This window comes from Mastigoproctus giganteus, chromosome 9, assembly GCF_048544385.1.
Source record: "Mastigoproctus giganteus isolate SK-2022 chromosome 9, ASM4854438v1, whole genome shotgun sequence".
Classification (NCBI taxonomy): domain Eukaryota; kingdom Metazoa; phylum Arthropoda; class Arachnida; order Uropygi; family Thelyphonidae; genus Mastigoproctus; species Mastigoproctus giganteus.
In genome coordinates this window covers 205849702-205865357 of record NC_143583.1, presented here as the reverse complement: position 1 = coordinate 205865357, position 15656 = coordinate 205849702, and the positions used below count along the sequence as shown (strand labels likewise).

General features: G+C 38.3%; 1 protein-coding gene across 1 annotated transcript; it reads right to left on the bottom strand.

Moving 5' to 3' along the window:
- Positions 1 to 6871: 6871 nt before the first annotated feature.
- Positions 6872 to 7630, bottom strand: LOC150081068 (protein ZBED8-like). Its single transcript, XM_090380905.1, has one exon. The coding sequence runs from the start codon at positions 7628 to 7630 to the stop codon at positions 6872 to 6874; it is 759 nt and encodes a 252-aa protein (XP_090237031.1).
- Positions 7631 to 15656: the final 8026 nt, after the last annotated feature.

Below are 15656 nucleotides of genomic sequence, written 5' to 3'. Positions count from 1 at the left end.
GATACAATTCAAGTGTTGAGAAGCGGACCCCAGGGTTCCCCCCTTTAGCCAAGCTGCGATACAATGAGCAATATTTCCCATGCTGCACAGCCGCAAATAACACGTGGACATTAAAATAGTGTTGAGAAGCATATTTTGGACTGCCAATGTATTTCTTCTATTTATTCTCACGAGAAATAGGTTTGTGTCGATTCATTTGTACCGTCACCCAAATAAACTGACTTCAAGGTCCGTTCCGAAAATGCTGTTAACTCTCAACTTCACTATTGTCAATAAGGCTGTCGGAACACTCAGATTTTCATTTCCAGATTTCCACCTCTTCTGACCGCTAAAGGAATTTTTGGAAGGTCAGATATTTGACAACAACGCTGCTGTCATTTTAACCTCACTCATATTTCTAGCTGTAAATTTTGTAATTATTTTATGTTCTCTCTAAATGCATGCCGTAATAAAACAGTAACAAAAATTGAATTAAACCAGAGGAAAAATTGTAGGGATTCCACACCCATCGTTGATCAAAGTTGAATGTTTCCCATCAGGACAGCAGAAACTTTACTGTTTTTTTGTCCTCTGACTCCATCCATGGGCAAGTTCGACGGGATCCGGAGACGACTGCTGGTTTTTCGAAGACTGAGTATTACTCGTAATTCCCCTAATTCCCATAATTCTCCGGAAAACTTTAAAATTAAGGGAATACGGACTTCATATTTTTCAAGTTTCTATCCGTATTCTTCAAATAAGTAAAGAAAACAGAACGCTCATTAGTTACAAACGTAAAATATATGGGGGTGTTATGGATGTAATTAAAGTCTCAACCCCCCACCCCCAACTTCCATCCGTCCAGTTCACTTTATAAGAATTGTCTTTTCAAAGCGTTTGGGCTGTCAATGAGTAATTATTGCACCTTCACGATGGTTGGACTGTTAGCAATCCTGGGTATAACCTCCATGGTGCCTCCGCAGCCAGGTGGGCAGGAGCAGCAGTGCGTATCACATGCTTCTTGATTAGACCGGCGTTCGAGCCCGTGAGCCACCAAATACGGAGGATGCGGAAAGGTCAGGGAATGACCACCGCATTTCCCCAGAGCAATATGGCCTTAGTTTCTAATGCTCCTAAACAACGACAACAACCTTTAAAAATAACCTCCATGCACAACTACATGGTGAGAGACCGCCCACATGTGAACCAACGTAAGCACGGGTCGAGGTGTGGCACCCATACCACATGGAGGAATGCCGCCCCTGTATGTTATCAGGCAGTACTAGGTGGTAGATGACTCTCATCAACCGGTGCAATACCACCACTTTGCTTATTGGAGGCTTGAAGTGGTGGAACCCATGTTTAGTCTCTAGAGCTAAGTTCCGATTAACCTTTCCCTATCTCTTCCATCATGCAGTATGATTGATGACTTTTGAGGTTATGATGAACATTGTAGCGAGATCCAATATTCCTTACATTTCGAGGGTACAGCTCTAAACGGTGTTCGCAGGCCGGCCGTTAGTTAGTACACCGGACTGAACCTATTGGTAACTCTCTAGGAGGCTTCCGGATCAGCTAGTGTATAATCTTGCTACCTCTACTCCGCCAGATAGTGAGTGGAGGGAGTCCGAGTAGTGTGTATGCGGGGAGCATTGTTGAGGCCACGTTATGTCAAGGATCTGGGTATATTCTTACCATGTGTACGCCATATCCAAAAATTTCATTACTTCATACAGCATGTCCCACCCACTTTTTCTTACTATTGAATACACCATGAATAGTCAAACAAATAGAGCAAGCTTATCTGCGAAAAGATCTAAACCTCCCAAGCACTTCCTAATACATTTCACAAATATACGTGGTCTCAATTCTAATCTCAACGATGTCCATTTCCACTTGCAGTCTGCCAAACCCCATGTACTTTTTCTGACAGAATCTCAGTTATCGGTAGATTCAACTACTGCTCATCTCAGATGCCTAAAGTATTCACTGTATGATTCCTTTCGCCTCAAAGGTGGTATGAGGTACTTGTGTATATGTTCGTTCTGATATTCTCTGTCAGAGATTTGGCAATTTGGAATCTCCTCTCTTTGATCTTCTCTGGCTTAAAATCTCTCTACCCCATTGTGTCAAATTCATCTGTTGTCTCTACCGTTCTCGCAACTCCACTAATCACTTGGAGCTCTTTGACATCCTCTCTTTGCAACTTGACTTTCTCCAGTCCAACTTTCCCAACAGTGAGGTAATTTTCCTTGGTGATTTTAATGTTCACAACTCCAGCTGGCTTCCGTTTTGTAGTCACAATCGACCCAGCTGGTCAGATGCTGAGGCTTTTGCAATTACTAATGACCTTGCACAGATTGTTCATTTACCTACAAGAACACCGGACAATACTAATCATACAGCCAACACGCTTGATCTTTTTCTCACAAACAACCCTTCTAAGTACACGGTCGAAGTGAGAGGTCCTTTAGGCACTTCAGATCACAACTTGGTGATTGTCTCTTCTCCAGTGGAGCCTTTTATCTCATGGCTATTTCCAACCTCGTGTTGTTTGGCATTAGAAGAATGCAAAATGGGATGACCTGCGAGATTTCTTTTCTTCTTTTCCTTAGTCGGATTACTGTTTCAAAACTTCTGATGTCAACCTTTGCTCAGATCGTGTCAGTGAAATTATTTTTGCAGGAATGGAATCCTTAAGGCGCCTCCGTCAGGTGGGAAGGAGCAGCAGTGGGTAGCACACGCTTCTTGCTTAGACCGGGGTTCGAGCCCGTCACCATCAAATACGGAGGATGCGGAAAAGTCAGGGAATGACCACTGCATATCCCGGAGCAATATGGCCTTAGTTGCTAATGCTCTTAAAAACCAAATAACAAACAAACAAACAAACAATGGAATCCTTTATCCCACACTCCACTTTAAAATCTAGTCCTTTATGTAAACCTTGGTTTTTCAATAAATGTGCTAGGGCTGTTCAAGAGAAGAATGTTGCATACCGTAATTGGCTTGCTTCTAATTCTTCAGTTTCGTTTTCTGCCTACACCAAATCTCACAACAATTGTAAAGCAGTTATTAATCAGTCCAAACTAGAGTTTGAACAGGCTAAGAGTAGAAAACTTGCTTCTTGCCCTAATGGTAGCAGATCATTCTGGTCTCTTTCCAAAGCCATGGGCCGCAACTTTTGCCCATCTCTGCTCCCACCTCTGTCCAAACAAGATAGTTCTGTTGTCACTTCAGCCAAGGATAAAGCTGACCTACTAGCATCCCATTTTTCTTCCAATTCATGTATTAATGATCTTGGTAAAACACCTCCCACCATTCCCACCACGCTGCATTCAACGCCTCCTGTGGTCTTCCATCAAAAGGATGGCAGAAGGATTTTGACGAATCTTGATGCTAAGAAAGCTCCAGGTCCCGATGGTATTTCTACACTTGTTCTCAAAACCTGTGCTCCTGAACTTACTCCTATTCTTTGCTGCCTTTTTTCACTTTCTTATTCCAAAGGTGTTTTTCCTTCTACTTGGAAATTTGCTCATATCCAGCCAATTCCTAAAAACGTTGACAAATCTCTCCCATCCAATTATCGTCCCTTGCAATTACTTCTATTGTTTCTAAAGTAATTGAGAAATCAATTAACCGCCAACTCTTACACTACTTAGAAACCTTCCATCTGATCAACGATCGCCAGTATGGATTCCGTCAGTGTCGATCCACTGGTGATATTATGGCTTATGTTACCCTTTTATGGACTGTGAAACACAAGTACTGTAGTTGCTCTTGACATCTCAAAGGCTTTCGATCGTGTTTGGCTTAAAGGTCTTCTAAACCAGGCGTCGGAAACCTTTTTTGGCTACGGGTAAAAATCAACCAAAATGTGACTATTAAGAAGACGGTTCGGATCAATGGGTATTTTCATTTTAAAACAGTCCGTTAGTGAATAATAAGATAAATTGTATTGAGAAAACTATTACAATATGCTTTTAAACTCTTTTTAAACTAAACATAAAAAAAAAAAAAAAAATGATAATTCTAATTATTATAAAAACAAATATAATTGTCAAGTTTTAGTTCATTAATAATTTATGAACTTTATTTATAAGCGTTCTCTTCGTTATCAATTGCTCCCCTGATGCTGAATTTGTGACGGAAATTTAGTCAAGTCTCATTCATACTTAGTCACCTTAAGACGAATACAAGCGTCTGAATTTTCGGCAGTTAATCTGCTCCTGTTCTTACTTAAAATAAATTTCATGTGTGAAAATATTTGCTCACATTTATAAATAGACACGTGTAAGATGTAAAATCTTACAAATATAATATTTTGTGATTTATTTAAGTAAAACTTATAATAATTTATTTAAAGTAAAACTTTAAATAAATTAAAAGAGATTTATTTAAAGTAAAACTTATAATAAAGCAATATGGGGGAGCGGAACATTACAAGTTAAGAATATTACTAAGATCACTGGCAAGTATTAAATTAGACAACGTTTATGAAGGTCAGCGTTAAGCTTGACAAAGGCTAATGGCAAGGAAGGGGTGTACTTCGGTTCCCAGCGCACAGGAGCATCCAAAACAATGGAAACTGGTTGCAACTGTTATTAGTAGAAGGTGTTAACTCTGGTAAACAATAGCGCGGTGGACCATGTGTTGTCGGGACGTTTCTTTAATCAGTGACATCTGGACAAGGTAGTGAATACGGAAGAAATGCTGGGAATTAGATTTAAGACTGGCGTCGGTGATGGCAAGTTTTATAGATCGTGGGAAATTAGTCTGCTACAGTGTAACCATAAGCGGCTGACTTCAAAGGTACTGACAGCCTGAGAAAGTTTGCAGACTTCTTAAAATGAGAAGTTGGGTCGAGCAACAAGGAATCAGCGTGAGAAAGATAAAAATTAGCGAATAAAAAGAGAGTGGAAGTTGATAAAATGAGTAAGATTGGATAAACTGAAACTAGGGAGGAATTTGACATATGTAGGCGGTACAGAAATTGAGATGAACAAAAAGAGAGAACCGGAGTGGAAGGGGGTGAGTCGGTGAGGTTTCCTTTTTGAGAAAGTGTTTTTAACAAAGTGGAAAAACAAAAATAAAGAGAAAGTAAAAGGATGGAGTGATAAAAATCAGCGAAGGCGTAAGTGCTTAGGAAAGGAGGAAGTCCCTTTTGATGAAGGCATCGAGTTCTGATGTCCCAGACAGGAGGAAGCAGATCCTGTATTGAAGCTAACAGGTGGTGAAGGCAAAGTGCTAGCCGATTAGACGGAATGAAGCCTAAAAATTAGTAGCTCAACTAGAAGGAAGGAAGCAACGAATGGAAAAGATAGAAGTAGCCCTAATAAGGTGGAGAAAGAACGCCAGTCCCATGCAGTAAAGAGTTCCTAAAAACTACCTGTAGCAAATTCAGGTGAAGCTGATGAAAGAGATCCCCAGAAGGTACCCTGAGAGCCAGGAAAGCTTGAAACCACCCCGGAAAGCGAAGGAAAGAAAAAAGATAATAGTAAGTACTGCAAGTTAACAAAGACTGTTAGTTAAACAGTACAGTGATTAATTAATGAAAAACAGAGATAGTACTAGACGTAAATGGATAAATAAATTATCTCTTAAGTAAATTATATATATACTAACAGAGTTAATTAATTCAAAAAGGGTTATTGTAAAATGCAAGAGAAGCGAAAGATAAGTAATAAATTAAATTGTTGTTCAAATGATTATAATAAGTTAGAAGGATAATAAAGTTTATAGTGAGAATCTTGGAATGTTCTAAAGATAGATAATTGAATATAGTAAATTTTATGAGAATATTTGATTGTTCTAAGGATAGATAATTGAATATAATGTTTGTATTGATGAAGAATTGTTGATTTAACTGAAAGACTAATAACAAATAGAGACTTTAGGAAAGTTAAGATTAGTCTTCAGTGTATTGTAACAGAATGGCAAGAACACAGATTATAATGATGAAAATAGCATATTGATTGTTAAAATAAGAATAATTTATGCATTTATGACTTAACCTTGTATGCATATTACAATTTTTTTATTCAATTGTATATTTTGTTGAATATAAGTGTAAATAAACTATGTCATGTCATATATTAATGTGTGTATTGTTTGTCATTCCTGAACACTCAGCCTTTCCGAAGGGAATTATAAATAATAGAGAAGTTCCCTTGAATCTGGAATTCTCCTAAGAAGTAAAGTCAGATGCGTAAGTGGGGGAAATAAGAATAAAGTGGACAAACACATAATAGGGAACAAAACGAAATAAAAATAAGAAAAATAAAACAATAAAAATAACTAAATATATAAACAATCATCCTTTTTATTCCACCACCTCCCCCCACACACACGAACGCGGACAAAATGGCAAAGCCAATTTTTTTCAAAGATGAAAACTTCATAGGAAGTGGTGCCCAACACGATATCATGAGAAGATGATTATCTTCTGAGTTTTCTAAATCTTTCCGCGATGTCTTGAATTTGTCCGTCCACAACGTTGAACTTTTAAAATCAATCATTTCTAAACTTAAATTGTCAATTTTAAGATATTCAAAATGCTGCAAATCTAAAACATTTTCCTTTATTTCGTCGGGCTGTATTATAAATGTAAACATTTCGCCGTGCTTCTTAAAACTTTGAAATCTACTTTCAAATTCACTTTTAATGTCCAAAATACTTTGTTAAAATACTCTAAATGTGTTCAAAATCGAACATATTTAGATTACTTTCATCGATATTTTCTTTCTCATATTGGCTTTTTAGTAAGGGAAAGAAAAGAAATATTTTAGTTTTTATGTCAGTTTCAAATAATATTAATTTCGAACAAAAACTCTTCTAGTCCTCGTACATTTTCAAAATTGTGTGGTTATTTCCTTGAAGTCGTACGTTGAAATCATTATAATGGGTTCATTATGTCTGTTAAAAACAAAAGTCTTAAAAACCATTGTTTATCATTGAGTTCGAGATTATTTTCACCGATTTCGTAAAGAAATATTTGTATATAATCAAAGCACTCTACAAATCTGTTAAGAACTTTGCCTCGACTTAACCACCGTACTTCAGGAAGTAACAGCAAATCTCCATATTTCGATTCAATTTCCTCCAAAAAAGCTTTGAAGCGCCTGTGTGTTAATGCAGATCGTGCTACTATTATGTTTACGATCTTAACAACCTTTTCCATTACATCCTTAAGTTGTTGCGTAGATGCCTTTGCAAATAAATTTTCTTCATGTATAATACAATGGAACGATAAAAGTGGGCGGCCAAATTCATTTTCCATTAATTTCACAAATCCAACATTTTTTCCTCTCATAGCTGGAGCACCATCAGTTGTTATGGAAAACAATTTACTTTTTAAATCCAATATTTTCCCATTTTTGAAATTTGTAAACTGTTGTACTTGACGCAAAATATCAATGCCTTTGGTTGTGTCATTCATTGAAGCAAGAACGCGTAGTTCTTCATTGACGTTCGAACTATTTATTGATGCAAATCTAACAATAATTGCCAGCCTAGCCATACTATTTACATAGGTACTTTCATCGAGTGCAATGCTAATTACGTCACTAGATAACAAATCATTTTTGATCTGTGCGTCAATATTTTTTGCCATATCTTCAATGCGACGCTGAACTGTTCTGGCCGACAATGGCATTTCTTTAATTCTCTCAATTATTTGTTTTTTATTTGCGAAGTCATTGAATAAGTGTTCGGAAAAATTTATGAATGCGTTTTTAAAAAATTCAACGTCTCTAAACGGTTTTCCGTTGGACCAATACTAAGAGCTGCAACAAAGCTGGCAGATGTAGCGTAATTGTAGCTGGTAACAAATCTCTTCAAAAATTTATTTTGTTTTCCATAATTTAATACACGTTTAGCTATGTATTCATATTTTTCATCATTTGGCATTTCACTCACATCTTTATGTTTTGAAGAAAAGTGTCGCTCAATGTTTCAAGTCCTGGCGGTAATTATATCTGTACATAAAAGTACAGTACATATCAATTTGTCACCATTTTCCATACATCCATACCTTTCAATCCACACATCTTGAAATCTCTTTTTTGCTGTTTGTTTGTCCATGGTAATAAAAAATAATAATTATTTCGCTTAGGTAACTGTTGTCGTGCTTCTGAACTGAACTACTGTTTATTCACGTTAAAGACGAAGTAAACGTTAACAAGAGTAGATGCGTGATCATCGGGGGGGGGGGGGGGGCTCCTATTGGTCGGCTGCAGGTGGCACGCAGTCAGAGCGCCCAGCCGACCAATAGGAGTGAATGAACGCTCGTCGAGTAATGATGAGATTCGTTCGGACAATGTCGCTGTATTCCGCCTATGTTCATTTGTGCAACTTTGTAATCAAACCAAAATGTTAATCTTATTATTTATATTTTCTGAAAGTGCTTGTTTCATGTTTATGTTTTATAATTTATTTTTATATATTATACTTTATTTGCGGAACTCAAGTGGGTCACTTGAAATTATCAAATGGGTAACTTGGTGACCCACGGGTCATAAGTTGTCGACGCCTGTTCTAAACAAGCTTCCATCTTATGGTTTGCCAACTGTTTTTTGTATTCGGTTATCCAGTTTTTTCTCTGATCGCTCACTGAGGGTAATGGTAGATGGCTCTGTCTTCTAACTTCAACACTAATGCCGGTGACTCCCAAGGTTCAGTTCTTTCCACCACTCTTTTCCTCTTATATATTAATGACCTTCTTCCATTTACTGGAAATCCTATCCATAGCTTTGCCGATGATAGCACATTGCATTCCACTTTCCATTTTGAGAAACCTTGCCCTTCTCAACCAGCTTCAACTTCTCGAAAATCTGCTACCAATTCCTTAAATGCCGATCTTCAGGTAATTCTCCAGTGGGGCAAAGACAACTTAGTTGATTTCAACCCTTCTAAAACTCAGTCTTGTCTTATATCTCGCAAAAAGGATTCTTCTGCTCCTATGCTTATCTTTAGTGACACTTCGATTTCTATGCAAAATGATATATCTCTTTTGGGGATAACCCTGACTTCTAATCTCTCTTGGCACAAGCACATTACAAATATTGCTTCCTCTGCATCTAAAAAACTTGGGTTTTCTCTTTGGCTCTCGGCGTTATTTTTCTTCCAAACAGCTACTCACCCTGTATAAATCGCAGATCCGCCCTGCCATGGAATATTGTTCCACATCTGGGGTGGTGCCCCCAAAACCTCTCTCAGGCTTCTTGATTCCATTCAGAAGAGGGCAGTTCGGTTAATTAATGATTCATCTCTAACAGAGCCTCTCCACTCGCTGTCCCATAGACGTACTGTTTCTGCTGCATGCCTCTTCTACAGATACTTCCATGGGCACTGTTCTTCTGAATTGGCTTCTATAATTCCCGCTCTCTCTTTCAAAACAGTCCGAACACGTGCCGCCACCAGTCAACATCCATTTACTGTCCAACTTCAAACTCACAGAACCAACTTTTCATCTTCCTCGTTCATTCATTCAACTGTAATTTTCTGGAACAACCTTCCTTTATACGTATTTCCTGAAAATTACAGTCTACAGAAGTTCAAGTCAACAAATATCTTCTTTCGTCTTCTCAGCCTCCAACCCAAGTACTATAGGTTCTAATATCTCTCGTGTTTGGGGTTTACATAAAAAAAAAATATATATATATATATATTAAACGTCATAGTTTTAACGTTTAGAAATTAATAATTATGATATTAATGAATTGTTAATATCATAAAAAGCAAACTGATTTTTGAATTTTATAAATGCATGCAGAGTCTTATTATTTAATGCTTTTTAACACTGTTCAACATCAACGCTATCCATAAACTAATATGTATAATAATAATAATTATTATTATTATTAATAGCCATATGATGTAAGGAAGCCTGAGGCTTATGCTGCACCAAGAAAAAAAAAAATACTTGTTAGATGTGGGATTTTAAGTTCAAAGTTAGAAATTCTTCGCCAAGTTTCAATAATCTAATGCCCAATTATTCTGAAATTCGATCAATGTATTCCAATAAAGATTTCTGGTTAACAGTTACAAATCCTACCACAAAATGAAGCGTTGGTGAAATGTATGTTCACTCGTCTATCGAGGCATCTGCAAAGATGTACAGAACGTTTGACACGGCAGCCTTCGACGCACATCTAAAGAAAAAACAAAAAATGAAATAAGAGTTAGTTTTCTGGAAGAATGTGCACTAGATGATGCATATTAAAATATACGTAAGTTTTCAATATAGTGGGGGTAGCTAACATGAATTAAGAAATCCACCAAAAGATTCCAAAAATATATGTGCGATGATTGTATATGCGAGAGTTATCCCCAAAGTAACACAAAAAAAAAAAAAAACAGTTCATTTAAAATGAATTTTTTTTATGGCATAATTTACATTAAAATTTTTCAGTGTAATCTTCTTCACCTCTTATTACTGCTTTCCAACGTTTGGGTAATTTTTGAATGCGTTTAACTTTCTGCTGAGTTGCGTAATAGCTGTTTTAGCACTCAACGCTTCTAAAGACAGAAATCTTTGTCCAAGCAACGGTTCCTTGAGTTTGTGGAATAGATTGTAATCGCAAGGATTCATCAGGACCATAAGGGGGATGAGTGCTTTCCATTTGTAATTGATCAAGACAAGATGTACAAACTCTGTGATATGATTGTATTATGGTGTAGGTTTTCAGGTGCATCAGCACCCATATTGCGCCGTATGAGCATTTGCAACCTTTATACAACAGTTTCGGTAAACACGACAATTATAGTTGAAATGTTATCAGAAGCACTCAATTGGCTTCAGTTTATCATTTTAAATGGAAAACAAAATGAAAAGTTCACCAGGTGCAAACTAATATTTAGTTGAACCGCCTCTGGCCCTGATGACAGCAGCACACCGTCGAGGCATTGACAAGATCAATTTTTGAAGACAATCAACTGATAGTTCGTGGTTAGTGTTTTTTTTAATAATATCTGCAAATTGCGTGTGTTTTGTGATGATTTGCTGTTACTCCACGAAAAACCCAAGTTTCCCAAGGCGAGGGTAGCGTGGAGAAAAAAAACCACGATCCCCTCGCGTGAAACCGACTAATTCAGCCACTTTTTGAAAAAAAAAAAAAACCGATAAAAATTCTCCTCCTCATTGACAGGATTCCAACTCGCAGTTTTCTCACCGGTGTGGGGACGGTGATTACATTTGTGCTACCCACGAAAGCTGTGATACGAGGCTTTGTGTTGTCATTACACAAGAGCACACCGGCTTCCGATATCTGTGGCTGCTTCTGATGAATTTTCGGGCGTAATTTCTGATGAAGAAATGTACAGTAGGCTCCAGTTATTGGTATTCCAAGCAACAAAAATGCCCTCATAAGCGTGGGCCATGATGACTGTTTCTTTCACCTTTGATTGTTGCCAGAGACATTTAGAGGGGAATGGCGAATATGGATTCTTCTACTGAGCTAATTGTAAGTTCAGTTCATGTTCAGGTCATTTCTTCACAGGTTAGTCTGTCTTCCTCCAAAATAGCAGTAATAATGATTGCCGATGTATTGTCCATGGATGTTCTTGGTCTTCTTGAGCGTTGCTTGTCTTCAACACTGGTTTGACCATAATGAAGCCTTCGAGATCGACGTAACATCCTGCTACTCTCCAATGTTGGCTAACCACACTTTCTACAACAATTCAAAAATTTGTGTCGGAGTTCGACCAAGTAAAGTTTCGCTGATACAAGATCTTTCACCTGAAACTGTAATCTAACCTGAAGCAATGTTACCATCCATTTTAAAGGCCTCTACACAAACATTCAATACAAGAACTCTGTTTCAAGCTCACTAATGTTGAAATTAAACTTTAAATTATAATTTAAAGTTTAATTTCATAATTAAATGTCGGTAGCGCAAGTGTGAATTAATAGCAGAAAATTAATAAATTAAGAGCAGAAAATTAAGACTGAAAATAAGGACTTGAGTCGGGTATTAAATGAATTAGAACACGACTTTAAATAACCGACCAAACTTTATTAAAATAAAAATACATAAAAGTTAAAGAATAAATACGAGCACTACATTAAAGCGACAAAAAAATAAAAGTAAAAATATATAGAGTAAACTAAATTAATCACAAACATGAGGAGAGCTTTCAAGTGAAGGCACCTCTTTGCCAATGAAGTTGTACATTGATAGAAATTATATAATTGAAACCATATGACACAATAATCGAAATTAGCCACAATGTTACGGAAGAAAAAAAGAAAAGGTAAAAATCCTGCGTATCTGCATGGAAATCGGCTAGCGTAGGTAGGTAATATTATTGGCGAGTAGCAAATATTTCTATATTGAATAGAAAGTCGTAGTGCGCGCACACACACAGTAGGTGGGGGTAATCGGGTGTGATATGCTGACCAATCTCCTGTATATATTTTTGGCCCTAGCCTGGATAGGGTGGGATGATGACAATAATTCTGTGGGTGGGATTCCATTCCGCCATATGGTAATCTCACATGCCAAGGGAGGCCTGTGAGATCTACCCCCCCCCCCTCATGCTCGCCTGTAGATGGAAATCACCACCTTTCAGAGGATGCCTTCCTCTACATATTCTGACACTCTCCACTTTACCCTACCCTCCTTTGTACACTCTGCACCTCCCCACATTCTTCTTCTTTTTTGTCTCCGTTCAGGAAGCTCAGGCGACCCTGACGGAGACCAGCCTGGCTACCTCCTAACGGTGTGTGCAGGCAACTAGGGAGCCCTACTGCCAAATGCCAGAACACAACAACAGAACCCAACACAATACTACACATTCAACATAGAACACTTTTCTGGAATTTACAGCAGTACTGTATTTCTTCACAGCGTGCATATGGCACAGATGTGGAAAACCACAGGTGGCGCCTGACCCTAATACTATACACACTTCGGCCACCTTCGAAATAATGGCTGAGTCAAACACATGATTCAACTTTGAAGAGTACAGTTTCTTTAGGTTTCTGCTAGTAAAAGTAAAAGATATGGGATTCCAAAAGGGCATGATTGTGGTAGTTCGTGCGTTGGGTGCATATCAGCAACGGCACGTCTCTTCGATTGCTAACGGCCCACTGCGTTTTAGGTGTACAAAGAATCGTGTCCAACAGGTTAAACCACCTCCCGCCGAAAGAACTGTAAATGATTATACAAGGTTCGTGTGAGCGAAGATTGCAGCACTTTGCACGGGCTCAATGGCAGGTCACTGTGCGACATTTGTCATCGCAATACAATATGGGGAATGCAGGAACAAATTCTCAAATGACGATGCGCCGCACATTCAAAAGTATGGGGGTTTTCACAGCAGACTACCCAAGAGACGCCCACTACTCATCGCTGATCATCGTAGACTGCGAATGCTGTGGCATCAGCCACACTGGTTGGACACTCGAAGACTGTAAACTAGTGTGTCGGTAGGATGAGTGCAAATACCTGGTGTAACACTTCGATGGTTGCCTTCGTGTGTGGCACAATTAACATAAGTCCATGGACACATAGCGCATGGTGCCCGGGAAGCAGATTAGCTGAAAAATATCAGTAAGCTAGTAGCAAGGGGATGCAATGTAGAATTAATGAATGACAATGAACGACAGAATGAATAGGCTGAGCACAGAGTGAATTGGGAATTATGGTTGTTGTTGTTATTTGGTTTTTAGGAGCATTAGCAACTAAGGCCATATTGCTCCGAGATATGCGGTGGTCATTCCCTGACCTTTCCGCACCCTCCGTATTTGGTGGTGACGGGCTCGAACCCCGGTCTAATCAAGAAGCGTGTGCTACGCACTGCTGCTCCTTCCCAGCTGGCTACAGAGGCGCCGGGAATTATAGTAAAAGGGAATAAATGTCAGTTATGGTGAAAGAAAGAGTGGCACGGCACGAGGGAAAGAGAGAGTCAATGAGTGTTATGGTGAATGAGAATGAGTGGAAGAGCTAATGTAATTGGTCGAAAGAATACAAAGTTAATAATAACTTACCTTACTTTATATACCAACAACACAAACACTATCACTGCATTCTCCCCTGGCCTGCAAAAATTTGTGGCTAGGCTTGCACTGCAACTGAATCATAACATTAAGTCGAGGTGCTCAGAGAGTGCAGTGTAGAAAGCAAGAGTCCAACAAATGAAATGTAAGCCAGAAGAACGAATGAGAGTAAGAAAAAGAACACAAACCATAAATGTTGCTAACCCTAGGTTTAATATTGTATATTCTTGCTTATTCAGCTTAACTATTATGTATTAGTATTTAAATTTACATTACACACCATTGCATCCCCCCCCTGGTGTGTGTGAAAAAGATGAATGAGTGAGTGAAAGGGGAAAAATATAAAAGATAAATAATATATATATATAATAAATGAAATAAAAAAATAAAAAATAAATAATATATATATGCATAAAAATAAATAAAAAAATAAAAAATAAATAATATATATATACATAAAATAAATAAAAAAATAAAAAATAAATAATATATATATGCATAAAATAAATAAAATAAAAAAATAAAAAAGTAATAATAAAAATAATAATTATATATACACTGTGCTGCCACTTTATTATGTGCACTCGTGCTGTGCACACAAATGGTTTGTCCTGCAACGTTGCAAGTCACATGACCACAGTTGTGGATATAAATGCAGCAGAACAAACTTTCTAGTATCAGTTAATCGTACAAATCGTAGCAAGAATGGGGAAAAGGAGTGATCTAACCGACTTTGAACGTGGCATGGTAGTAGGTGCAAGACGTGCTGGACAAAGCTTCTCTGAAATGGCAGTTCTCCAACAGAGTTTCAAGGGTGTATCGCGAATGGTGTAACGAACAGAAAACATCGTCTCAACGGCACTCCCGTGGAAGAAAATCGCTTGTTGATGAGAGAAGTCAGAGGAGGATGCCTAGAATTGTGCAAGAAAACAGACAGGCCACAATGTCACACATCACGTCAGAATACAACCTTGGTGCGCAGAACAAATTATAGTAAGGGACTACTAGTCGCACTTTGTCGCGAATGGGCTTCAACAGTCGACGGCTACATCGTGTACCTTTGTTATCAATGAAGAAACCGAGAGCACGCCTCCTGTGGACACAGCAACACCAGCACTCGATTATTGAGGATTGAAAGCAGTTTCTTGGTCTGACGAGTTGAAGTTCCTGGTGCATCATGTTGATGGAAGGCTCAGAATTTGGCAAAAACAACATGAATCCATGGACCCGTCATGTCTGACGACTACTGTGCAAGGTGGTGGAGGCAGTGTTATGGTGTGGAAAATGTTTTCTTGGCACACGTTGGGTCCATTGATACCCATAGATTCAAGTCTGAATGCCACATCGTACCTAAAAATCGTTGTTGACCAAGTGCATCCGTTCATGTTGACAGTTTATCCCTAGTCAAATGGTTACCTCCAGCAGGATAATTCGCCTGTGCACAAGCCCTATAATGGTTCCAGGAACATGACAATGATTTTTCTTTGCTGCAGTGGCCCGCTCAGTCTGCGGATCGCAATCCTATTGAACATCTTCGGGATGAGCTGGAACGGGCTTACACTGCAGGCCTACACCTCCGTCGAATCTCAAGGAGACACACTCTTGTGTGCATGGTACTCCGTTCCTGCACAACGTTTTCAGAATCTTGTTTAATCCATGCCTAGACGAATTCAGGCTGTTT

Excerpts from the sequence above, each read along its gene's own strand:
- LOC150081068 (XM_090380905.1), bottom strand. The coding sequence starts at position 7,630 with ATGCCATTGTCGGCCAGAACAGTTCAGCGTCGCATTGAAGATATGGCA.